The sequence below is a fragment of the Streptopelia decaocto genome, assembly GCF_964273445.1.
Source record: "Streptopelia decaocto genome assembly, chromosome: 1".
Taxonomy (NCBI): domain Eukaryota; kingdom Metazoa; phylum Chordata; class Aves; order Columbiformes; family Columbidae; genus Streptopelia; species Streptopelia decaocto.
The window spans coordinates 29,210,979-29,236,478 of NC_138663.1; the positions used below are offsets into that span (position 1 = coordinate 29,210,979).

At 39.3% G+C, this 25,500-nt stretch overlaps 1 protein-coding gene across 1 annotated transcript; it reads left to right on the forward strand.

The window, feature by feature from the left end:
• Positions 1-25,398, forward strand: TMEM168 (transmembrane protein 168). The gene is made up of 5 exons (XM_082043627.1): positions 1-343; positions 4,540-5,806; positions 14,246-14,388; positions 16,566-16,840; positions 20,705-25,398. Exons 2-5 carry the CDS (start codon positions 4,670-4,672, stop codon positions 21,250-21,252), a joined length of 2,103 nt encoding a protein of 700 aa, XP_081899753.1. The 5' UTR covers positions 1-343; positions 4,540-4,669; the 3' UTR covers positions 21,253-25,398.
• Positions 25,399-25,500: the final 102 nt, after the last annotated feature.

Sequence of the window (25,500 nt, forward strand, 5' to 3'; positions counted from 1 at the left end):
GCCGGTTTGTATTTTGAAATACAAACACTGTTCCTGTTACAAAAGAGTTTTTGGGCAGAGGTTACCCGAGCCCGGGCGGGGGGCAGCCACCCCCTTCCCCGCCGTGAGCAGCTGTCCCCATTCTGACGGGCGGCCCCTGGCAGGCACCGTCCCGCCGAACGCCCCGTCACGGGTCCGGCCCGGCCTGGCCGCCGCGCCGAGCTGGGCTCCGGCAGCGCCCCGGGCCCCGCCGGCCGGGCGGCGTTTGAGCCTCGGCGCGGCCCGTAGCCGCGACGCCTCGCTCGGCCTCAACATGGCGGCGGCGCTGCGCGGGGGGCGGGAAGTTTTGGGGACGCCTGTTGAGGTGAGTGCGGGCCGGGGCCACCTCCCGCGGGCGGGGGGCACCACGGGGACCCGCGGCCCCTCAGGGCTTGGGCCGGACTTGCCCCGTCCCCGCGGCGAGGCGGGGACGAATGCAGCCGGGGGCCTGGCGGGCCGCGGCCTCCCCGGGCAGGCCCGGGCGGGGCGGGGGCCTCTGCGCGGAGCAGCTGCCCCGGCCGGCAACCCGCGGTGAGCGGCGTTATCCCGCAGAGCCGCGGCTGCAGCGCCCGTGCCGCGGAGCCCAGCGCCGGCATTCAACTTCCCCGGCCGGGCCGGTGCCTCGGGCGGCTGCCCGCCGGTTGTCTGGCACCGGCCACCGGCATCACCGCTGGGAACATCTGAAAACTGACAGAGTGGTTCATCGGAGGTTTAAACCCACTTGTATTGACGCGTTAGCTAAATTAGACTTTTTCTTTTCAAAGTCTCACGGAGTTGCATCTTTTCTTAAAATTCATCCTTCCAGTTTAGTGCAACAGAAGGAAGGAGGGTCTAGTGCTTTAGATAGGCCTCACAGAGATGTTTATTCAGCTGCAGTTAAACTACTGAACCATGTTCAGGTTTTGGTTCTTTTTCTGCTTTCTTAGACAAATTACCGTAAAAACTACTTGGGCAATGCTGTTCCTTTACATATAGAAAAACTCTTGGGTAGTTTAGTCTCTTAATCTGTAGTTAGACACCAAGTTTTGCTTAAAATTGTGTTTGCAAAACATGACGGATGTTTCTGGGTATACACGTCCTGTTTGGTTTGGATCTAAATGTGATTTGCTCAAATATATAACTCAGATGTCACTAATTGAAACACTAGGCTATTAGTTTAAAAAACACCTCCCCACCCCCCGATTTTGAAGTCTTTGTCTGAACAGGCAAAGTTTTTACAGAATTGAGTAACAAATAGGTATGTTTTAAGGAATAAATCAGATACTGACATTTCCTGTTAAAATTGTCTTAATTGCTGTGTTACATTTATTTGTTAATAGCTGCATTAATGGGATACGTTAATCATGAAAATGCCACCTTTTCCTCTAGTCACCCAAAAGCTGACCCTGTGTTTTGGTTAGAAAAATACTAACGATTAACAGTGCAGTTTAGTAGTGCACCTTTTTGCTAATTGCCTAGAAGATCAGGAAGAGAAAGTTACATTCACAGTCGGAGCTGCCATTTTGCGAATACCTGGTACTGGAGCAGACTTTGTGTCTTTCCACTGGAACAGGCGTGTTCCCCGCCCCGGCACCCAGCACAGCACATGGGGCAGCAGTGGCAGGACCTTCTCTTTTGTGGTTCTTATGCTGCGATAACACCAGAACGCCACTTTGCGTGAGTTGAACCAGTCAGAGTAGTTTTCTATGAGAGTGGCTGCTTGCCCGCTGTTAAGGAAGCTTCTTTTCCCCAGGTTTCTCACCACAGAGACTCAGGCAAGGATTCCAGAAATTCTTCTTAAAGTAAATAATTTATTTGCAGCTTGAGCTGTGTACCTCCTGAAGAGGAACCCCCAGCCAAAACTTGGACAATGATACCACCACAATCCAAGCTCCCACCTGCCAAGTGTGGGCCCTACTCTTGGCCAATTGCAAAATTAGAATCTGGGGTCTTCCCGTCCTTACTGGTTCTCTTCATTTTCAGCAGGCAGGTTGTCAGTCAGGGTTCTGACCTTCAGTTTCTATTTTGCACCTGCAGCTGGAGAAAAATAACTTCCTGCCAAACTGAAACATAGTTTTCTGTTTTGGTTTCGTTTAGATGCCATTCTGTTCCTTCACTTATCTCCAGGGACGTAGCTCCCCTTATCTTCTAGCGTGGAGATTCTGAGGGCTTTTTTACTTATTGAAGCAGAAAGTTCCAAGGTTCACAGCTTGCAGAAGTTATGCTAAACAAACTTACTTACGCTAAGCAAATTTGGTATAGGCAGTTGCTAAGCAAGTTCCATAAGAAGCAGTATACCAAATAATTCAGTAAGCTCAGGAAGTCTGTTAGCAAGTGAGGGGAGAAATATTAAAAGACCTTAAGCACCCGGCAACTCAGAATTAAGTTTATATGTATAAAACAATAATAATGAGTACTGTGAAAATGCACAGTTGAAATCCAAATAACTTTACCTTGCAATGGCGTAATATAATAACGATTTGCTTTAAGTATATGGTATGTATTCTATTTCAATTAAACAGATTTTTAATGTGAGTTCTTCCAAGTATTATCTGCAGCATTGTTAGGTATTTAACATAATTTGAAGATACATGTTACAAAACTTATGTAATTTTAAAACCAGGATTTCTTAGGCCTAATTTCTCTTGACACCGGTTACTCAAGCTGGTTTCACACTGGATGTCGGTCCTCAAATCAGCCAAAGCTTATAGGCAAATCAGTCAATTCACTTTTTCTTTTGTTGTTCATTGCTTTAAAAAATAAGAATTTAAAAATCAAGAGAGTATAAAGTCTCAGCTTTGAGTTTCAGTCAAGGCGTCCTTCATACTTCCCTAAGCATTACGAATAAAAGCAGTAAACAGTAATCTCGCTCAGAGTTTTCTTGATACATTGGCTGCACTCTTGTACCAGTAACTCTACAAAAGTCTCTGTAGGATGGGCAGTTAGGTAATTACTTAAAAAATTGCAGAGGGTACGTATGTTGGGGACTCTATCTAAGACTATGATTACACAGGTCATGGGCAAACTTTTCATTAATAACTTTAAAAGCAAAAGTTACACATAAATATAAATACTACACGGAATTTCAGTAAGTTTTAACTAAGGGAATTTGGACAACTGGTTGTTCTGGGTCTCTTCATAATTTGTGACACTTCTTAGAGAAAATCAGAGATGAAAAAATATTGATGCTGATTTTCTTGTTTCTGTACTTTCTTTTGGTCTACATATTGGTTTCTGCTTTATTTTCTCTAGAGGTATAGGCTCTGTTTTATTAATTCAGTGACTGGGTTTAGAGTTTCTAGGCACAGAAAGATCAAAAATCAGAAGTACATGTGGCTCTCTTTATATGTAATTTCACAGAAAGCTTATTCTCTGAGTAATTCTTATCAATTTGTCGCTTGTAACACATTTTGCATACAGAGCAGGGTTGTGACTTCAAAGGATCATTCTCTTTTGCCTTTAACTAGAGCGCTCTGAATTCTGCCCCTGACAACTTTGTGATAAGTAGAAAAGTACATAAATACAGTGAAATTGAGATTTTCATGGAAATAGAATTTCCTTAATTTTTTTTCCTAATTATAGCAATTAGTAGTATTGTTTATGTGTAAACTCTGTAAGATGAACCACCAATAGGATTACAGTGGCCCTTGTGTTTCAAGACCAGGAAGAAGCTTATCCCATAAAACACTGATGATCTCCAGTGAAATCCACCTGGTCACCTTTACTTACAAAATTCTTCTAAAAATACTACTATCTGTTCCTGTACTGTCTTACTAAGAAAAGTAGGGTGGTTAAAAGGATCAGAGTAGGAGCCACTTATGTTCTAAATATAATATTTGTCCTGATCCTTTTGTTTCTTTTATTTTTTTTGGGGGGGGGAGTGGTACAGGGAAGTGGTTTGGAGGGGTGAAAATTAAGGCCTTTATGTTACATTAAGAAAAGTCTCTGAAAATGTTGCTAGATCAGTTGATATGTCTTTGTGTCTACTCCTGTGAAACTGTGATAATGATAATACCCTTTTTCATTAACTACTGCGGGTTAAGCCGGTTAACTGGTTAAGAAGTTCTTTTTGTAAATCCTGTAGCTATTTGACTACTAAAAAGAAGTCTTTCAAAGCATATTGAAAAGGTTCGGTATAAAGTGAGAACTTACCTAATGTAATGGTGAAGTAAAACAATGTTTTAAACCAATATTAAACTATTTCAGAAGATAATGGATATCATAGCAATATTTTGGATACCATAGATGTCTAATATAGATACATAATGGATGGATTTTGTGGAAAAACTGCACAGGCCAGGTTTGGTTTAACTTTCCCTTGTATCCAAATTATTAAATAATCTTTATGCAGAACCCATTTTATATTGGTTTAATAATGACCCCCGTTTGAATGACCTGTAACAACACTCTTACTGGGTCTTTATAATGTGTTTTTTAATTTAGATGCTAAACTCTTTGATGAGAAAGGATGTGTCGTGTTTTATGCTATGTATGATTAAAAGGAATTATTTGCCACTAAAACTTTTTTAATTCTTCTTCCAGGACTTCAGCGATTCCGGACCACTGTTACTGAAATGATATTACGGGAGGCAGTGATTGCATTGCATTTATTGGATGAAACCCAAATATTTACTTTCAGTCAAGTGGGTAAAACCCCCTAACTGCAGTTTACATGTGTAGGTCACTGCGTTACTGTGTTAGTCATTGTCTCTATGCAGCAATGACAAAGCTGGAAGAAGCAAACAGAGAAGTGAACATGCACTCATCAGTCAGATACCTTGGTTATCTTGCCAGAATTAATGTACTGGTTGCCATTTGCATGGGCCTTTATGTCAGATGGGAAAAAAGGGCAGATGCACTGATTTTGATAATATTTATTTTGGGGCTTTTTGTTCTTGGAATTGCCAGCATACTGTACTACTATTTTTCAATGGAAACAGCAAGTTTGAGTCTCTCCAATCTTTGGTTTGGTTTTCTGCTTGGCCTTCTCTGTTTTCTAAACAGTTCTGCCTTCAAAACAGATGTGAAAGAAGAAGCTACTAAATATTTGCTCCTCTCTTCCATTGTTTTACGGATATTATGTGCACTTGTTGAGCGGATTTGTGGTTGCGTCCATCATCGACCCACTCTGCTGACAACAGTTGAAGTTTTGGAGCTAGTTGGATTTGCAATTGCCAGCACCACTATGCTGGTAGAAAGAACTATGAGTATTATTCTGTTGGTCATCGCTTTGGCCATGTTGATTATTGACTTACGTATGAAGTCTTTTTTGGCAATTCCGAATTTGGCAATTTTTGGAGCCATTGCATCCTTACTCTTTTTTCCATCATTGCAAATACCCACGAACCCCTTTGCCTTGGCATGTTTCTTCAGCTTCCTGATTGCAGATCCGCTTCTTGATGTTTACTTCAGTGGACTTTCAGTAACTGAGCGATGGAAGCCCTACTTGTACCGTGGTAAAATTTGCAGAAGGCTTTCTGTCATCTCGGTTGGAGTCATTGAACTAATCTTTTTCATTCTTGCAGCCTTTAAACTCAGTGATTTGGATCTCTGGTATTTTGTGATACCTGGGTTTTCTATTTTTGGAATTTTCTGGATAATCTGTCACGTGATTTTTTTTATAACTCTTTGGGGGTTTCACACAAAACTGAATGACTGTCACAAGGTATACTATACCCACCGTGCAGAAAACAACAGCCTTGACAGAGTTATGGCATCTAAAGGAATGCGTCACTTCTGCTTAATTTCGGAACGGCTAGTATTTTTCAGCCTTGTCGCGACTGCTGTTTTGGGAGCCGTTTCTTGGCAGGTAAATAATTGTTTTATCTTCATCTCTCTCTTGAGAACGCTCCTGAGAATTGTTTACACTTTAAAATTCCTGCGACACTTGATGGTGTGCTGTGGCTCAGCAATTCAGTGTTGGAACCCTTGGTTTCACCAGCATTCTCTTCAAATGTAACACTTGTGCTGCCTTGGCTGTGGCCTATTGAGGCAGCTGGAAGTCACCAGCTTCCTTATGAATGGGAAGAGTTAATACTTCCAGGGCGAGAGTGTGCCAAGTATTTTAAGTTTACCTCCTTATGAAATTATTTTGCTTTTGAATTAATTGTGCCATAAAATTTGTTTTGAAAGTAAATCATAATGTTAAACCCTAGTAATGCATGCTATACTGAGGGCTTTTCTTATGGACTGTTTTAATTGAATCTAATCAAATTCATGTTTTAAGAACGTACTTTTCCAGTAACTTTGTTTTGCATTTAACCGTTAATGTAGAGTTAGAGATCAACTGATTAACTGGTAAATTATTGGTATAGCATGTTCTCTAAGTATCTTATTTTTAAATCTGGTTATGTACCACATGGTATGTCCTCTGAAAAAACAGTTCTTAAAATCACACTGCTTCCTTACTGCAGGCCGGCTGTGTGAGCAGGGAGGATTGGATTCTCACCCATCTTCTTTTTTCTCATCACATTGATAATTCAGTGTAATTTTTTTCTGTCTCTGTCCTCTGCCCCAAAAGAACTCCAGCTCTTGCATACCTGTTCGTTTTCAGTCATCTGTAAATCTGAAGAAGTGTGGTTGTGCTGTGGAGTGACTTGTGCAGGACTGTTCACAAGAAGCAAATTGGAAATGTGTCTGAAATCTTAATATTTGTTATTGATTAATTTCAGTTTCTAGGGTCCTGTGTGTAGATAAGATAAGCTGTTGCTCATAACTTCTGTCTGATGGGTTGCATATTTGCCTGTTCTGTGGGAAAAGTAGTAATTGTAGTGGCAAAAGTGAAAGGCATCAGACCAAATACTTTTACTTGTCAGGAAATTCAGGTTTTCATTATAATAGTTTAGTTTAAGTAGATAATTACATTTACATTTCTCTTACTATATTTATGTTTCTTTCATAATTTATTTATAGTAATCAGTGAGATGATGAAGGCAGTTGTCTCCAGCTAAAATAAGTTCTACTTCAGAAGATGATGTGATGTTTGCCTTGCAGATCACTCTGCCTATTTCATTTGTTGTCAGAAAATGAAATACTTTATCAGATCTGGCCAGAACTTAATTTAGTAAATGGGCGTATAATTTATTATGGTGATTGCAGAAAACTGTGGCCTTTTCTGTATTTTTCTGGATAGTGCCAAGTTTCAAAATAATTAGAAGAAAGTGATGATGCATGAGCACACAAGTTACCCTCTTACAGGGCGTTTGTCTTTTTTTTAGAGAGATTTAAGGAACCTAATGTTTTTTCTTTGTAGAGGGAATTCAAGGTATCAAGACTCTACTTCAGAATCTTTTGCTGGATTTTTGAGCCTGCTGTTTCAGGAAGCCTAACAAGCTCGACAGTAATGCAGAAAATAACCTTCACCAGTGAATATGTGTTTTCCTTATGGTGATTTATAAGTTTTGTAACAGATAAAGAGAAAATCAGAGAATGCTGTCTTTCCTCTTTAAAAAGTATTAGTTATCACTAAATACTTACTGGATTGGGGTTTCAGGGTTTTGTTTGGGTTTGTTTTAAGAAAACCTTGCTACAGAAAAAATCTGGTGACATCAGTATGTGGTAGAAAGGGATCTTAGGGCTGTGTTAGATGCCTTTCCATCAAAACATCAGCTTACTGTTTAGTGGTAGTCAAAAAAGGCAAATTAAATATTGGGAATTATTAGTAAAGGACTGGAGGTATCATGGCATTGTATAAATTCATAACTTCTGTATTTTGAGTAACTATGCAATTCTTACTTGCCATCCTACAGATGAGAAAAGCGAAGGTTCAGAGAAGGGCAATGAAATTCATTATAGACATGAAACAGTTTACATGAAGGGAACGAATAAACAAGGATGCTTCAGTCTGGAAAAGAGAAAACTTAAGTGCAAATATGATAAACATATAAAATATTATGTGTGATGTGGAGAACATAAAGAGGCAAGAAATTATCAGTTCCAGTGCAAAAGTTGAGGGGAATCAAGTTGACAAGAAGCAGGTTAGAGCCAGACAAGTGGGAATAGCTGGGTCAGCTCTGGGGTGGGTATCGGGGAGTGCCCAGCGGTGGCAGAGGCTCAGGAGAAAGATGGACAAGTTCACTGAGGTTTATGTACTGTATGGAAACCACATCTGGCTCAGGAGGTCCTTGAGCCAACAGTGGTTGCAGTGCTCAGGAACCATGTGCTTGGTCTGTCCTTACAGTCTTTCCTAGGCATCCGTTTGGCCTCTTTGGAGACCGGGCATTCTTCTAGATGGACTTTGGTGCAGCCTAATACAGCCACTCTTACATCTTTTATTATTGCATTTTTTTAACTGAAATTTTCAATGTATTTTTTTCCTTACATTCTCTTAGGAATGCCAAGTGTTCTTCAGTCAGCAGTTCCTGAAACTGTGTTTGTTCTTTTAAAAATTATGTAAAACATTTTTTGCATGTGTAAGATCAACAATTTTCAGTCTTTGCAGCTTCAGTTTGGGATTTGTGTAGTCATTTTAGTAAGTGCTAATTATATTTGAAATCTGTGAAGTGTCACCTGGATGGTGAAGCAAATTTTTTTCATACTTTTCCTCACCCTGAATATGTGCTGGAAGCTTATTTAATGATACTGCGTTTGATAAGAGAAGTGGCTTGAAATCACTTCATGGTCTGTGATTTGACCTCCTATATAATGAATAGAATTGGCTCAAAACCTGAGCCTTGGAAAGATGCTTCCTAACAGTCAGCTATAAATAATTATCCCTGGCATATAAAAGGTCTAGCTCAGCTGAGTGTGTTAGGTTAGAGACAGAAATGGGGTAATGAAGGGGGAGTGGTGCTGTGTCATGGAAAACTTTGTTACAGGCACATTATATATGCCCTTTTAACGTTTTTAATAACTGTAGTATCTGTGCATCATATAAATCTCAAGTGTATGAAAGGTCAAGACCTAAAGAGACAGTTGTCTGCTAATTGGTAGCTAGAAGTATCCTACTTGATTACAATTGCCAGAAAAATATCAAATCTCCTTTTGTGGAAAGGCTTTTAAAGCGAGGTCAGTCAACTTTCTGTTGGATGCACAGTGGTTTTCTGACTCCTGCAGAACTGTTGAGGCTGAAGGTCCTTTTAGCCAAGGACTTTTTTTTAAGGGGATCTTAGCCTTTGTAATAAGCCAAGGGTTGAAAGTCTCCATTCCTGGTACTTCGGTATGTGCTTGGGAAGAACTATGGCTCCGGAAAGCAGAATCTCTCTCCAACAGATCAAGCTTTAAATGTGATAAGCAGAATCGTCAGGTCTGTCTGAACCTGGAGGCTGAGCTCAGGAAGCATGAGAGATACAAAAGTAATTTGTTAAAGCTGGTTGCATTCAAAAATGGAGTAACAGCTTTTCAGTAGGGCATGCTTCAGTTTGGCCGTGGTCTACTGCTGAGAATAATCCCTGCTTTAGCTGGAAAGACACCTTGCCTTGTCAGTAGAAATGCATTAACATTTTCCTTGCAAAATCTGAAGGAAGTGTTCTGCACCTGCCTTTATGTTGTGTGAGTAATTTCAGTCAGATCAATAGACTCTTTAACTCCAACTTACTCATTTCAGCAATGACTCACGTGCCTGTCCATAATTAGGCCCTTGAATGGGACAAGATCCAGCAGAAGTGATGCAAATGACTCAGGCATTACTTCTTTCAGAAGCCAGTAAAATGATGAAAAATTTCTGATGAAGGTCTTGAAATTTGCAGGCAAAGATCTTAGAAATGCTTGGAGGACTCTTTTTCTCAGTAACTTGAAATCAGATTTCTGTGAAGTGCTCTGTGCCAAGGTAACTACAGGTTTTCTGAAGTATGAGCCAAAGAGAATTATTATCCCTGGAAGACCTGTATTTAATATTACCAAGAGAAAAATGAACTATGTCAGAGACAGGTAAAGTAGCATAATGAAGTACTTTAAGTATATTATTCTTGGTTTTAGAGAATTTTATGGGTTAGTAAAATAATAGTATGATGATAGGCTTGAGTTCTTGTACTTAAATGGACAGTATTATTGAACTAGAATTGCTCATGGAAGAAATGTTAGTTTATTGTATGTATGAGTATTTCCTTGTTTTGGGGAGAGTTAGTGATTTTGCAGTCTTTATTGTAGTGCGATTGCCTAGTGTTTTTTGAAAGCTCAATTTACAATGCCTTAATAAAATTGAATATGGTGGCTGTTTTGAACTTCTCTAAAACCATGATTATTTTTTGAAAAGCAAGAAGTTTTGTAAGTAACATCTATATTTACATGCATGTGCTTTTGTTAACATTACAGCTTAAACAACTTTTTTGAGTGCAAATCGTATCCAGTCTTCCTCCTTAATTTTCCCCTGCTTTTCTTCCTGACTTTTATTTTTAATTCAGTCCTCAGGCTTTGATTGTTCAGTTTAGTTTGTTGGGGTTTTTTTTTGTGGTGGTGTTTTGTTTTCCTCAGAGACCCTGCTGCACCCTCTGGCCTCTCCATATTTTCTCAAATAGCCATGCCACTCCTGGTTTGTTTTTATTTTTCTCTCTTACCTTTTGGATCATCTTTAGTTCACCCCTTTCTTTTCCTCCCTGTCAGTTTTTCCCTTCCTTGACAACTTTACTGGTATATCTTTGTCTCACTGTTCATAGACTTCTCTGTTCAGTTTATTTTGCAATACCTTTATTCCCCCTTTCCCTGCTGTTTTGTCATCTCTTAAGCTGGATCCTAAATCCCCCTTGCTCACCACTCATCATTTCTTCTCAGACTTGCCCACTATCCTGTTTATTTTTGCTGCCCATCTTCCTCTCTGCTCAGCCCTCCTTGGCTCCTGCCTGTCTGGCGGAGTCCTGAGAGCTGTGCTGGGCTGTCACTCACAGCAACTGTAGCAGCACCTTCCTGCTGTCACCACCGCTTCCAGAGGCCTCAGGTCCTGATGGGCATCTCTGGTGACAAGAGAAAGGAAGTATTCATCGCTAGTCTAAAGCATCTGATTTGTGTGTTAAGCTTGCTGTCAAAGTCTCATTAATTTCAGAATTCAGATTTTTATATTAAAAAAAAAATCAGAAATCATGGAATAGAATCATGGAATAGTTTGGGTTGGAAGAGACGTTCAAAGGTCATCCAGTCCAACCCCCCTGCAATAAGCAGGGACATCTGCAACTAGATCAGGTTGCTCAGAGCCCGGTCCAGCCTGGCCTTGAATGTCTCCAGGGATGGGGCTTCTACCGCCTCTCTGGGCAACTTGGGCCAGTGTTTTACCACCCTCATTGTAAAAAAATTTCTTTCTCATGTCTAGCCTGAATATCCCCTCTTTTAGTTTAAATCCATTGGTTTTGCTGGGACAAGTGCACACAGACTAAAATACAGGCTTTCCCACGGTTAAATCAGGACTCAGGGATGGGAATCCCCGATTAAATCCATCTGCCAGTGAATGTGATGACTGTTTTCTGCAAACTGTTTTCCACATTTCCCAGTGCTGTTTTAATATTTAGAAGTAATGGATTATTTATTGTTCTCCAGAGACTATTATTCAATAATTTGTTGTGAGATTGTTTCCTCTGTAGTTGATCTACATTGTAACTTTACAAATTTTGTCCTTGGGCTTCTTTTTACCTGTAATGCACATGTCTTGTTTTCATTTGGAATAAGGTGTCCATCAAATATTTGTAGATTAGTTGTCACATTCTCCTTTTTCTCTTGAGCCTTCTCAGTCATTGAGTGTATACTTTGTTTCTGCAGAATCACTGCAGAGGAGCTAAGCAGAATTGTTTATTTTATATTTACTCACTTGTGTGTACATGGGTACGTAAAAATAGGTAAATATTATTCAGCTTGGATAATGGAAAGCAGGGCAGAATTTTTGTTCAGAAATATGCGACGACATCTTTGTAAGCCTCCTGAGTTGTTGGTTTGTTACATATAATCTGGGCATCCTGGCGTAGGTGGCCCTGCTTGAATAGTGGGTTGGACCAGGACCTGCCTCCCCTGTTTGGTGATTCTGTGACCATCTTAGTTGACATCCGTTTAGGAATTTATTTCTGTTTTCATCAGAATGGCTTTTATATAGGTCTTTGTAACTGGCTTCCAATTTAAACTAATGTTTCTTATTTCTTTTCTTTCTCATTATTTTCGTCAGTCACATCAGTAATGCTCCATTGTTAAATACAGTTCCGGAATCATTCCACTTCCAACAGTGGTTTACTCCATGGAACTGGAGCTGTCCTATCCATGGAGATAAAATGATATATCTTGGCTGTAAAACACCTCTAAATCCTTCTGGTGTTATACCAGTTACATCTAACAATAAACATTGCTTGAAAAGCTAAAAAAAGTGGAAAGATAATACTACTAGCAAATCTCACCCGCCTTTATTGTCTGTCATTTCTTTTATTTGAGATGAGGACACATTGTGTATTTCCTAAATATTCATTTATAAAGAAGACCGACAAAGGTGAAAAAAACCCCAGAGATTAAGAGAAAAAATGGCTTCTAATGTTTTCAGTGGGGTTGCCGAGACGGTCCCTGGCTTCCATTTGCTTTTTGATCAGTCTGTCTAGAATCAATGGACACTTAGAGTGCAGGGATGTGCTGCAGGCTGAGGTGGCCAGTGCACTCAAAAACAGAATGAAAATGGGTTGAACAGACGAAAGAACAAAATCCCTTTCTGGCTCTGCCTGTGCATCCGTTGCCATCTGCACCATTAAGGACCAGTCATCAAATCTTTAGGGTTTAGTAAAGCGCTGACACTCTCCACCTGGCTGTTAGCTTAAAAGAAGGACCTATCTTCGGATTTACAGAAATTGCCAACTAATTTACATGTTATTTTTTGTTATTTCCAGTTCCTATAGTTTAGGTATTATAAAATGCCACCAGCCTTTTTTTTTTTTTTTGCAGAGCTGAATTAAAAATATTTAGTTACCTTACTATAGGGCTGCTCTAAGCATCATTAAACATTCTTTTATTTTTTACTGATATATATCGTCTAAAACTTCTATCAGAAGTATAATGAGACACTTTAAAACAGGGACAGCTAGCAAACACTGTTCTTCCTTAGGGCAGGAAGCACATCTGAGGGATAAAATTGTTCTTTCAGGCTAAGTCATGTAATGTTTTTGTGTTTAAAAATTGAATACGGTTGAGTTAGTGCCATGTGCCAAAAAGAGCTGAGTTGGTTTAGGTGTAATATTTTCAGTATAATTTACTTCCTAAATTATTATTAGCGTTGTCTGTGGGTTAAGCTGAACTACTAGTTCACATCAAATCACTGAGTGTTAAACAATAAAACAATATCCAGATTTAAATAAATAAATAAATAAAGTAAGTAAGTAAGTAGACTTATGCAAAGAGGTCAAATAAAACCTAGATGTAGTCAGAAGCCACAGGACTCTTCTCAAGACAGAAATCTGTAGCTATGAATTTATTTCCTTTGCTACATAACAAACATTAATAACTGCACCATGGATAATAAAGTTCTTGGCTAATTATAGTACTGTTTCTACCTTTCCTAAAGCATGTAATGCCTCATTAAACCCATTCAGATCATATTAAAATAATTAAAATGAATCTGTATCTGTTCTGCCTCTCACTGACAGATGGCATTTCAGAAGTCGATTTTTATTTTAGTAGTGCTAGTGGTTGAGCCTTAACTTTTGAAACTTCTTTTTTTACGTATATCATCTATGTATCAGTGAGTGTAATCTTTTCCAAAACTGCTTTTCACCCATGAAACAGGAAAGCTCAATGTAGGGTGTTAGCTGTGTGAATGCTACCAAGTCCTGTAGTGCATGTCCCTTCTTTAGTTGCAGTAATGTTCATAAATATGCCCACAAGTCATCTTTTGTGTGATACATAGTATTCCACAAAGAATATTTAAAAAACTCTCTGTGTTAAAAAGCAAGAAGAGTTACATCTATATTTTTAATGACAAAGTATTGTATGCTGTCATCTGATGCTAAGTACCTATTATTCTGTGTTGTTCTTTACTGATTTTCCTGCTTAAATAGGTGATTCTAAGCTATGATCAGGGCTTTTAAACCTAAGTCCTATGCTGTTAGTGTTTTCAAATGCATTCATTTCAGAGGAGTGATTGCTGTTCACCAGCTACCTTCTCCCAAGCCTTTTATTTGTCTGTAGAGTGCTTCACTATGTAATATATGGAAAAATAAGCATACATTACATGTAATAACTTGCACGTTTCAGGACCTAGTAATGTTTGATTAGACACAGGGGATTATTCATAAAACCATAACCAACAGATAGGAAGGATTTTTCATGCAATACCTGAATCTCTCTGTTTTCTTTGCAGTCAACCAATGGGATTTTCATGAGTGCATTTCTCATCGTTTTACCTCTGGAGTCCATGGCTCATGGGCTTTTCCATGAGCTGGGAAACTGCTTGGGAGGAACATGCGTCGGGTATGCTGTTGTGATTCCCACAAACTTTTGCAGGTATAGTTACCATGTATTTCAGCTTCACAATAGTGTAAGTTTACTGTTGGTTTATAGAGACAATGCAGTACTGTTGCTTGTAGTTTTTAATAATTAAGTACAAATTTCAATAATAGATTTTGTATTTATCCTTTTCATTACCTTCCAAAAAGAATTAGTAACTCCAACTCCACCTTCTTATATGCATTTAATTTGCTTTTAGAAAGCCAGCTTTACACACCAATCATGCATAGGCAGATTCAGCAGTCCGTACCTTGTGCAAAGGAGCATTGAGGCATTTGACTGAGTGCAGATATTTTGCAGCAGATTTAATAAACCAAACAGAACAGTTTAAACCAATTTTGAATTACATTAAATGAGCTCGTGTCTACATTTAAAGGACATCGCAAATAGGTTTGGAAGTGGACTACGTGTCAGTTATCAGTATTGTGAATTTTTGGGTGTTTTGTGTTCCAGTATGAATGTTAGCATATAAGAAATGCTTGGGGGTGGAGGGATTGTACTATTAGTATTTGCCCATCTTCTTATGAGCCTTAAACCTGCCAATACTACTTTCGCCATATAATTAAAATTGTGTACACATTTTTTTGTAACTGACAAACAAGAACTATGTAAGTTATCTATTTGAGTTACAATTGGAACAGAATGGTAAGTTGAAATGAGAGGCTTAAAAATATGACTGCCCAATTTGTGAAAACTGCCCAGCTTACAATATATGTAATGGATTCAGTGGATAGGGAAAAAAATTAACAGGCAAAGAAACAGAAGGTAGTGTGCTGATCTTAGATCACTGTATTTAAATAGTGTAAAATACCGTAAAAACAAATTTACTGAGCTTTGATCTAAAGTCTTCAGACGTACACTCCTTTTAAAAAAATCTCTGTGGTCAATTATTGTTAGAGATAAAAAAAAGAATTTTCAAAATTTACATTACAATAGTAATTATTTTTGTTTCCATGGTTAATTCTTGTTTCCAAGTTAATTCTTTCATTGTATTATATTATTCTGGCTGCGGCAGGTCCCTCTAATTTCTGAGTGAATGAAATACTCTTGAGTGACGGTTTAGGACCTGACAGAACTAAACTTCCTTATTAACAAAGCTTGACTGTTTCAGGAATGGGCCCACTCTTCACTTGCTAAGACCAACAGTAATGCTGGTGTATTCAGTGTAACAGTAGTAGCAGAACATTAGCCTTCATGAAGGCATTAGGCAAGTGAGGAGGTGCAAAATTTAATTAGACCGAAAACGAAAGCAGGTAGCTTTACACACTGCCTTGCAAACAAAATGCATGAAGAATACATACATAGATACAGAAATATACATTATAAAGTCATATTTTATATTAGTAGAGTAAGACCATCTCCATATTTTCATCCACAAAATTTGTCAGTTACCCTGGGAACCCAGGGACTCTCTTATTGTGTATGAATATTCATATAAATATATAGACACACAGAGACATGTATCTGTACGCACACACGCACATCTGTATATATGCGGTTTGTTCCAAGTCTAGTTTGCCATTTTCTTAGAACTTTCATTTTCTAAATGGTGAATACTATCGTCTGAAACTTATTTCTTACGCTGAAAGATCAGCACCTGAACAGCACACACAAGTAAAAATTACTGTATTTGCTTGAGTAGCGTGTTGAATAATGGCTAGTTTGGAACAGAGAGAAATTAATTCAAAATATCTAAGCAAAATGTGTACTTGGATTTCTCTTTAGTCTGGTGTTGGAAATGAGTCTGCATGATTAGTGAATTAGTGCAGCCTAACACTAATTCTCTCTGCGCTTCCTTCCCGTTGTGTGTCTGAAGGCAGCGCTTTCTCAGTGGGCCTTAATGAAATGGTTGAATCCCACCCAGTATGTTCACATCCCGGCTCCCCTCTCATGCTCCCTTTGTCTTGCAGCATCCAGAATAGCATGGGGTTGTGTAAGGACTACATTTTGAAGTGAAGTGTGACGGATGGGAGAGGGAGATAGTGGTCCCTCACTCAAACACAGTATTTAAAATTGTTTATAAACTGTACATTCCAAATCAATTTGAATTTAGAACAGTGCTAGTTCATAGTAGAGAAAATGTTCACGGGGGAAAAAAAATTGCTAATTACTTAAAGTCCACTAAGCATGAAATAATTATAAATCATGATCATAGCTGGTTTTCTTCTCTTTAGTCCTGATGGCCAACCAACTCTTCTTCCACCTGAGCATGTACAAGAGTTAAATCTGAGGTCTACTGGCATGCTTAATGCCATCCAAAGATTTTTTGCATATCACATGATTGAGACGTACGGTTGCGACTACTCTACGAGCGGACTGACCTTTGATACCCTTCATTCCAAGATCAAGTCTTTTCTTGAACTTCGGACAGCAGATGGACCCAGACATGACACCTACATATTATATTACAGTGGTCACTCACATGGCACTGGCGAATGGGCACTGGCAGGTAACTGGTTTGGGGTTTTTTTTATTAATAGTTTTGGTATTAATACACTTTCCAAGTCAATTAATTCTTTCTTTAAAAATCATACTGTATTGCAAAACTTGGAAGTTTTCGTCACATTTATTATGTGCCAGTCCAGAATGGTGAAGAACCACCAGTCTTTGGACAACAGGTTCATACCAGCTCCAGACAGGGAAGGAAGAAAGGAAGGGGTGATACACAGAGCATGGCTCTTCGGAAATTCAGGGGCTAAAGGAATCATCAAAATAGTCAGGGTTGCAGGCTGACTGCCACTGCTCATGGAGAGAATGGAGAAATGCAGAAGCCCCTTTTGTATGCAGTTAACTTGTAAAGAAGCAGCTTTTTCCTTACCTTGCTCTGTATGACAGTTAGCTGTGTTACTTCGTGAGCTTCTGTGTCATTTTAGTGTTTAGTCACTTTGATAAAAACCCTTTTGCAAGTAACTAATGTTACACTTGATCTCACAATTCTGTAAATATTGTTGACCTCGAATGTATGCTTACAAGTTTAAACATTATTTCATATTCCCCTTATAATTCAACAAGTTAAAGATCACTTTTTTTAATCCAGAAAAGTCAAGTAGAAATGGCCCGCTACCTCTCTAAAGGCAGATTTCCGCTGTGTTTTGAGAATTATTTGTTCACTGTAATGAACAGTCGTAATACCTTCTCGTTTCCTGGATGTGGCAGAGTGAATTATACAGTGTTCTGTGCCACTGCTTCAGTTAGGCAGTCAGGAAGGACTGCATTCCTGGCCTTAAGATGTACTTTTTTGTAAAAGATAGAATCAATGAAAGAAATAGGAGGCAGGTGTACAGTGCACGCTAGAAAAGCAGGTCTTCAAGCTTACAGCAAACCTTGTCTCTTGGAAACAGCTATGGTTTACTGGCATCCTAGAGTTCGGGAGTCACTCTGGGCACAGTGTAGCCTCAAGACTACAAACCCCTAGATAAGGGGCCAGTTTAATGCTCCAGTGAGCACCCAAGGCACAGTTAGCCTGCCAGCGTATATAGAGCCAAATGTCCCTGCAAAAATTGGACAGCTTCAGCCCAGTCCTGGCTTGTATCTGGCCAGCCTGAAGTGTGACAGGGGAGTTCAGGTCTCTGTGTACCCATTCAGGTAGCTGTAGCCTAAATTAAACTATGTCTTCACTTTTAGGATAAGAGCCAAGGTAACCATTATAAATAAAAAAGTTTCTGTGCTAAAAGGTACATTGTGTAAGTGCAGCTGTGGTCAGCTTTCTCTCAAAACTGCTTTTAGTTTTCTTTCCAAGCACATCTTCAGCTTCTACTTGGAGATATGTTTAGTCACATAAACGAGAGGAACAGGCAGCTGTCACATGTCTTGCATCCTTTTTTGTGATTAATTTTAGATAAATCATGGAGTGTAACCTGATACTCCTTCCAGATAGCACTGCTCCTGAATGTAACTTGGAGTATAAACTGAAACGACGAAGGCTGTTTGATTGTGAACTTTTTCCGCATGTATTGGATAGTGGCACTTCATGAGATATGGAACATTTGGTCATCAGTAATGTGTACTGTCCTCCAACCTCTGGAGGAGATGGAGAGAGATGGCTACATTGGGATCTAATAGGAAAAGCCGTGTCTCACTGTGGGCTTATGCTGTGATACGGTACAGCAGTAGCAGTGTAGTCATTGCTCTCTAATGACACCTTTTAAAGGAGGCTTACTGGATTTGTTAGTTCACTAATTATGTTACTCTGTTGTTGGAAGCTGAGATGTAAGACAGTGTTGTGTAAAAGAAACTGTTAACAAGTCATGCACAAAGTATGAGCAGTCAGATGAGCAGGGACGTTGTGTTCTCTGAGTGAAGGCAAAGGCAAGTGCTGGGCTAGTGAAGCGTTGTCTTTGTTGCCGAAACTGTTAGCTGAACGGCCTGCAAAACCTGACGAAGAGGCATATGTGGCCAGACACACGTATTTCTTACATGTCCTGGGGCCTAAATCTTGTGCTGACTGATGGCTCCATGTGTTTGAGAAGCTGAGCATGTGTTTATGTGTGCTTATGAAGGATGAGGGGGTTTTCTTTGGGCAATTCTCTCCAGCACTGTTTTGAAATCACCTGTACCCCTGCACAGTTAACACTAAAACAAAGTTTATTTGTAAGCCCTTAAAATGTGAACCAATAAAGAAATTTTTAATGTGTATTGACACAGAAGGCTTACCTAGAAAAGAGGAACTGCTTCTGTGCAAGTCTCTGCTGTAAATACACTGAACTACAGCAATTTGGGGAGCATCTACCAAGACAGTTACTGTAGGTTTGTATATACTTAAGATTTTCTTCGATACTTTTTTTAAATTTTCCAGGTTTGTACTTATTTGAGAAAGTTGTAGCCCAGTAATTTTGCATTTACTTTAAATGTGATAGCTTACTCAAAGCTTTAACTCTGAACTATTAATTTGAAGCACTTTTTTTGTCATCCCTTTTAGGTAGAAATGTGAGTGCTGAAATATGCAGCTATTTTGTTTGAGATTCATCTGTGCAGTAAAATTCCTACTAACACTGCTTTATTGTACTTATATTCCACAATGAAAATCACCGTGGAATTAAAAGGCAGTTATTTTAAATCATTTTTCTACTTTTCATCTACAAATCATCTTTCTTCTTTTAAGTTGACAGTTTCCAGCTAGAGTGTTTTTATTGAGTCTGTATCACAGCTCTAACCTGCCAACACCTAGATATATCAGTTCTTCACATTGTCACTGTGCAGCCAATGGAGATTTATTCAACTTGTTTGTAAGATGTTTCCTTAGGCAGTGGTCTGCTTTTCAAAGCTACCTAGATCCTCCAGTATCCATTACACTTAAGCAGGACTCCCCACTGTATGTAACTTTAATTACAGTCTGCTCTTTTAGAGTGTTGTTTCTGGTTACATGAATTTTTCAAGTCAAAGCAATGCTTGTGCTTGTAGGTGGCTTCCTCATTGTGCTCAGAAACAGTTTGCATGTATTGTCTATTGGAGTAGCGGTGGCCTACAAAGGTGATTAGCGGTCTGGAGCACCTTTCTTATGAAGAGAGACTGAGAGAGCTGGGTCTGTTCAGCCTGGAGAAGAGAAGGCTGAGAGGGGATCTCACCAATGCTTATAAGTGTCTCAAGGGTGGATGTCAAGAGGATGGCACCAGACTCCTTTCAGTGGTGCCCAACGATAGGATGAGGGGCAGTGGGCACAGGCTGAAGCACAGGAGGTTCCATCTGAATATGAGAAGAAACTTCTTTACTTTGAGGGTGCCAGAGCACTGGAACAGGCTGCCCAGAGAGGTTGTGGACTCTCCTTCAAAACCTACCTGGACACATTCCTGTGAGATCTACTCTAGGTGAACCTGCTTTAGCAGGGACAGTTGGATCTCCAGAGGCCCCTTCCAACCCCAACCATTCTGTGATTCTGTGATTCCTCTCCTTTCTTTAAAAGAGGAGTCATTTTTAATATTAATAAAAACATATTTTAAAGAGTCCTTTTCTCCCTTAAGATTATTAAGAATTTAGTACAAAATAAACCGTATTTTGGGTTTTCTTCCCTTGTTTAGCTATTTTCAGGTTTCTTCAACAGGCTATAATTTCTTTCACCCTGTGAGGAAATTACTTTTTGTTTCTTTTTTTTAAATCAAAGTTGAGTTGACAGCATCATCTGCCACAGCAAGTCAGGTGGAATCAGTTAATTTCCCTCTGGAGATCTGCAACATCTACAGGCGGGGAGGACCAGTTGAAAATTTCTGTTCTCTCTGTCCAGGTTCTTAAAATAAGGGATTCCTGGAACCTGCAGTCAAAGTTCCACAGAGGTTTCTGTTTCTTTCTGCTAATGGTAAATATTTTTCCCTTGTGGCAGGAGGTGATGCTTTACGACTTGACACACTTCTGGAGTGGTGGAGAGAAAAGAACGGCACTGTTTGTTCTCGACTCATTATCGTTTTGGACTGTGAGAACTCTCAGCCTTGGGTTAAAGAAGTAAGAAAAGTAAATGACCAGTATGTTGCTGTGCAAGGGGCAGAAGTGGCCAGGGTTGTGGACATAGAGGAAGCAGACCCTCCGCAGCTCGGTGACTTCACCAGGCAATGGGTTGAGTACAACTGTAACCCCGACAACAACATCAGTTGGTCCGAAAAGGGCCGCACGGTGAAAGCGGTGTACGGTGTGTCGAAGCGCTGGAGCGACTACACTTTGCATTTGCCAACGGGAAGCGATGTTGCCAAACACTGGATGATGTACTTCCCACGTGTCACCTACCCATTAGTACATTTGGCAAACTGGTTTTGTGGTCTCAATCTGTTCTGGGTCTGTAAAGCGTGCTTTAGGTGCTTGAGAAGATTCAAAATGAGTTGGTTTCTTCCCACAGTGCTGGACACAGGACAGGGTTTCAAACTCGTCAAATCCTAATTACGAACCAAAGAGGAAATCAAGTGAGAGCTCTGGGAACTTTCTCACTTTACTGTACTTAAAACTTTTTATATGAGTATTTTTCTCTGAAAAAATCTGCTACACTCACTTTATTCAGCTCTTTGAGCAGCTACAGTATATGCAACAGTGAGAAACGGCAATCTTGAGCAGGAGAGGGTAGGACTATAAGATTTGGTTACCGGCCTGTATGTACATATGTAAGAGACTTATTTAATATGACCATGCATTTTGGAAACAGATCACATGCTTATACACATTACTTAAAGCAGCCTTCATTCAGAGTCAGCAGTTTGATGGACAACAGCTTCTGTTATCGCATGTGTATTTGCCTTATGTCCACTGTAAGGTTCAAATGCAGGAAAGGAACCAAGCTAATATTCAAATTAATATATATGTCCTAGAAATCATATGGTGGGATCAAGGGTATTATAAAACAGCACTGAGCCAAAAAAAAAAAAAAAAGAGAGAGAATGAATAGCCATTGTGGGTAAGTAGCTACTAAGAACCTTTATTTGCTTTTACATCTTCAGCCCCTGCCTCAGTGCCTCTACGGCCATCAGTGGAAATTTGCCACAGAAAACAAGGAAATCAGACAACCCTCTAATGTTCTGATGCTGTTGAGACAATATTTTCTGGAGTACGGTTTTAAAAACGTTCAGTGTTACTTTCAAAATTCAATATCTTGCTGGTGACCCTTTTTTTTTCTCTAAATATTCCCAGTAGTTAATGCATATATGGAATAAAAAGTGCACTGAGAGTTTTTCTCTCACCTGTTAGAGTACTTCTGTCTATTCCAGGCTCTTCCTAGTTTGTATTTTCAAAACCTACCCTGTAAAAAAAAAAAAAAAAAAACAAACCCCAAACCCAAGGAATTTAACAAAGAAAATAATTTACAGATAAAAACCAGAAATACAAACGTTGCCTTGCTTCCATGTTTTTCTGGTCATTGCTGTACCTAAGACCTTGATTCTATAAAATGCTGAGTACAGGACTGGACCAATGAGCACATTATCTATTAAACCCACAAGTGAAGTTACTCAGAAAGAACAGATTGTTCCCTTAGGACAGGAGTGAATCCTGAGTATTCTTCAACTCTGTTCTCCCAGCCACAACTCTGTTCTCTCCTGATCTTAATCCTTCCACTTACAGAGCTGGATGGGACTCCAGAAATCCTGCCCTGGTCTTTCCCCTTCAGCCAGAGCAGCTGTATAGCTTTCTGATCTCATTTTCTCAAGTGCAGAAAATAAGGAGTGAAACAACTAAGTGGTTAAGACAGTAGAATTTGTGGTGGATTTTTTGCATTTGTGTGTGCAGTCCAGTAGATCTAGATTTCTACTTTTTTTTCTGTTTCCATCAGTATTCTAATAAAAATAATAGGCATTAGCTGATATTTGTCTAAAATATAACTTATTGATTTTTGTATTTAAATAATTGAAAAGAATCTACAAGTTTTTGTCAAGGTTTTTTCTAATTCCAGTTGAACTTTTTAGCCAGCTAAGTTAGAGAATCTGCTAACACTAAACTCGTTAGTAACTCCTGAAAATAAAACGTTTGATTAAGTTATGAAACCTGCAATAGCAGATTTGCACCCACCAATTTCAAAATGATGATTTTGTAGGATTTACAAATGGCAGCCACCAAGTTTCTTCATTAATGTGTATTACAGAACTTTGTTTAGCCAGACACCACCCCCAGCCGGCTTTGCTTTTCTTCATCCCCTTCCGTAAAGTGAAAAGGGCATAAAGAAATAGGAGATGAGATGATGAGATGAGACATCCAACCACAACTCACTTGCATTGGGTCTTCTCTAAATAAGTGCTGTGATTACAGCTCAGTCAGGGATTCAGGAGGTGGCTGTTTTCAGTATGGACAGGGTAATCGCACCATCCAACTTCAGGTATCCAACTTAAGTTCATAATGTGGGAGCCTGAGGTAGGAGTCATCTCATTTGAATTCAGATGTCTGAAAGCTAGTGACTTGAAGTGCTCCACTTCTCATTAACAAAGATGAATAAATATTTCCAAAGGAAGATTCGATCTCTGTTTTAGAATGAATTTTCCTGTGATAGTGCCTCTTAGATTTGTTTATGCTTTCATATGCTAAAGGCAAAGCAGACATCCCTTGTGTCTGTTGAATGATCTTAGAGCACTTCTGTTCTAAGTCATCCTCTGGAGCCTGGGCTGGGTACACAAGCTCCTTGTTCAGGCACATAAATTGGATACTTGAAGTCAGGCTGAATGAGCATCTGTCAGGTTGCAGAAAAGCAGCTCTGCCTGCTCTGCAGAAGTAATTTTCAGCCATTTCTGGCCAACAACCCTTGAGTAGAAAGAAAAAAGATTGCAGAAAGACTATCATTTGGTTTGTAAAATCACCATTATTTTGACTACTATTTCAGGAAAAGTTCCTTTGATGACATCCTAAACTGTTCCAACATGAGCACTAGAAATTTTTAATGAAGTCCCCATAAAGCAACACTGTAATACCTGATAGTCACCCTGTGAACATTGGAAAGTCAAGAAGTCAGTCCTTTCTGATTTGGAAAAACTTTCACTATCAACCGCAACACTTCCCATTAATTATAATGGGTAAATCTTACTCTGTCCCTGCTACTGCTACATTTTTATGGACATCACCTGTATCTTTCTTTTTGTACATCCAGGGGAACAGGAGAAGTGGGACTCCCACCCTGTCCTGGGACTGTGAGCAGCCTCAAGTGGAGTGTCTGCTCTGCGTGGCAGTGGCGAGCAGAACAAACACAACAGTTGGTGCTTATCTTTGGCCTCTTGTGTATTAAATGGTTTCAAGCTTATTTATACTGTTAGATTTTCTCTAGGATGGACTGGGTGATCTTCAGAAGTTTGCTGAAAGTTAGATAGAGAGTCAGCTAAAAATACAGCAAAAAGATTACACGCAAAACTAATCACGTGTTTGCGGATTTTTTTTTTACGTTTTCTCAATTAAAGAATTCTAGTTTTCTAAATTTGAAATAGTTTTAACAAGAGCTAACATATTCCCACTTTTGATTTTCTTATATTTTTTAAACAGCAAGGGCATGGTAAAAATGCTAATTTAAACTAAAAGAAATGTTTACAGCCATTCAAACCTCTGAGGCCTTTTTGGACAAAGTGACTGTCTTGTGTGTTTCAGAACACGGTAAAACCCAGGGTGTGGGATGATGAGCCACAGGAATTCAACAGTATTAATTCTCTGCTTCTACACCAACGAATACCAAGGTGTCCTCCCATCACCCCTGTTCCCAGGTGGAGTTTTTCCCTGGCTCCTGGTGCTCATGCAGCTCTGCGGTCTCTGCCCAGCCCCAGGTACCTGCCTGAGGGACAACACACCAGAAGCTCCTAAGGGCAATGAGGAGCAAGGGATTCCCCTCGACTCTTCCCTGTGTGGGAAATACCTGAAAGAAAAATTTGAATCTCATTCCAAAGAACGTTACATATGCTATCAGTTATGTACAAGTTGGTTTTCTTTAGTGATAACATGCTTAGGAATTCATTGTCTGGTGGAGAAAATCCAAACCTTTTTTTAGAGGCTTGTCTCTGTACTGTATATTCAGGCATTTTGTTACAAAGGTTGTTATAAATTTATATCACAACAGTAATATTATGTTGACTTTGTTTCATTTACCTCCTGTATAGTATCAACCTTGCTGAAACATGCAAGTGCACTAAGTCCTACAAATGTAAGTCTCTAAAAGGAATTCAAACTGCAAATTCACAAGTGTTTTTCTCTGAACAAGTATTGGGGAAAAAAAGCCATTCTTCTTCATTTTTGCACTACCAGAGTTACCTATTTGCAGTTGCTTATGCTTTGTATGTCTCGTGATTGTTGTTGTCCAGCCTTCAGTTCAAGATTTTCCCATAAATAACTTCCTCACCTTCATTAAGTTTTCCCTTTATTTTGCAAAGGCCTAATGAATGCTATGCTAGCTGTAAAGCATCTCTGTTGCCAGCAGTAGACTATGTGAGTGGGTGAATTTTCTTGTTTATGAATACCTTTCTGCGGGACAGTTTTTACTGGACATACCGATTTTAGATCTGTAAATAGATTTTTTTTTTTTTGTCTGTGTGTTTGTGACATTACTTAAATACATTTTGCTGGTTTGGATGCTCATTTCCATTTCATGTTTTTGTTTATGCCTTGATCACTTTCCAAATTTCTGTGCTTCCTCTTGAATTACATGGATTTTTTTTTTCTGTACAGCTTGTTTCTGAG

Coding starts and splice junctions, on each gene's coding strand:
- TMEM168 (XM_082043627.1), top strand. CDS start 4,670: ATGTGTAGGTCACTGCGTTACTGTGTTAGTCATTGTCTCTATGCAGCA. Junction 14,389..16,565: donor ATTCCCACAAACTTTTGCAG/GTATAGTTACCA, acceptor TCTTCTCTTTAG/TCCTGATGGCCAACCAACTC. Junction 16,841..20,704: donor TGGCGAATGGGCACTGGCAG/GTAACTGGTTTG, acceptor CCCTTGTGGCAG/GAGGTGATGCTTTACGACTT.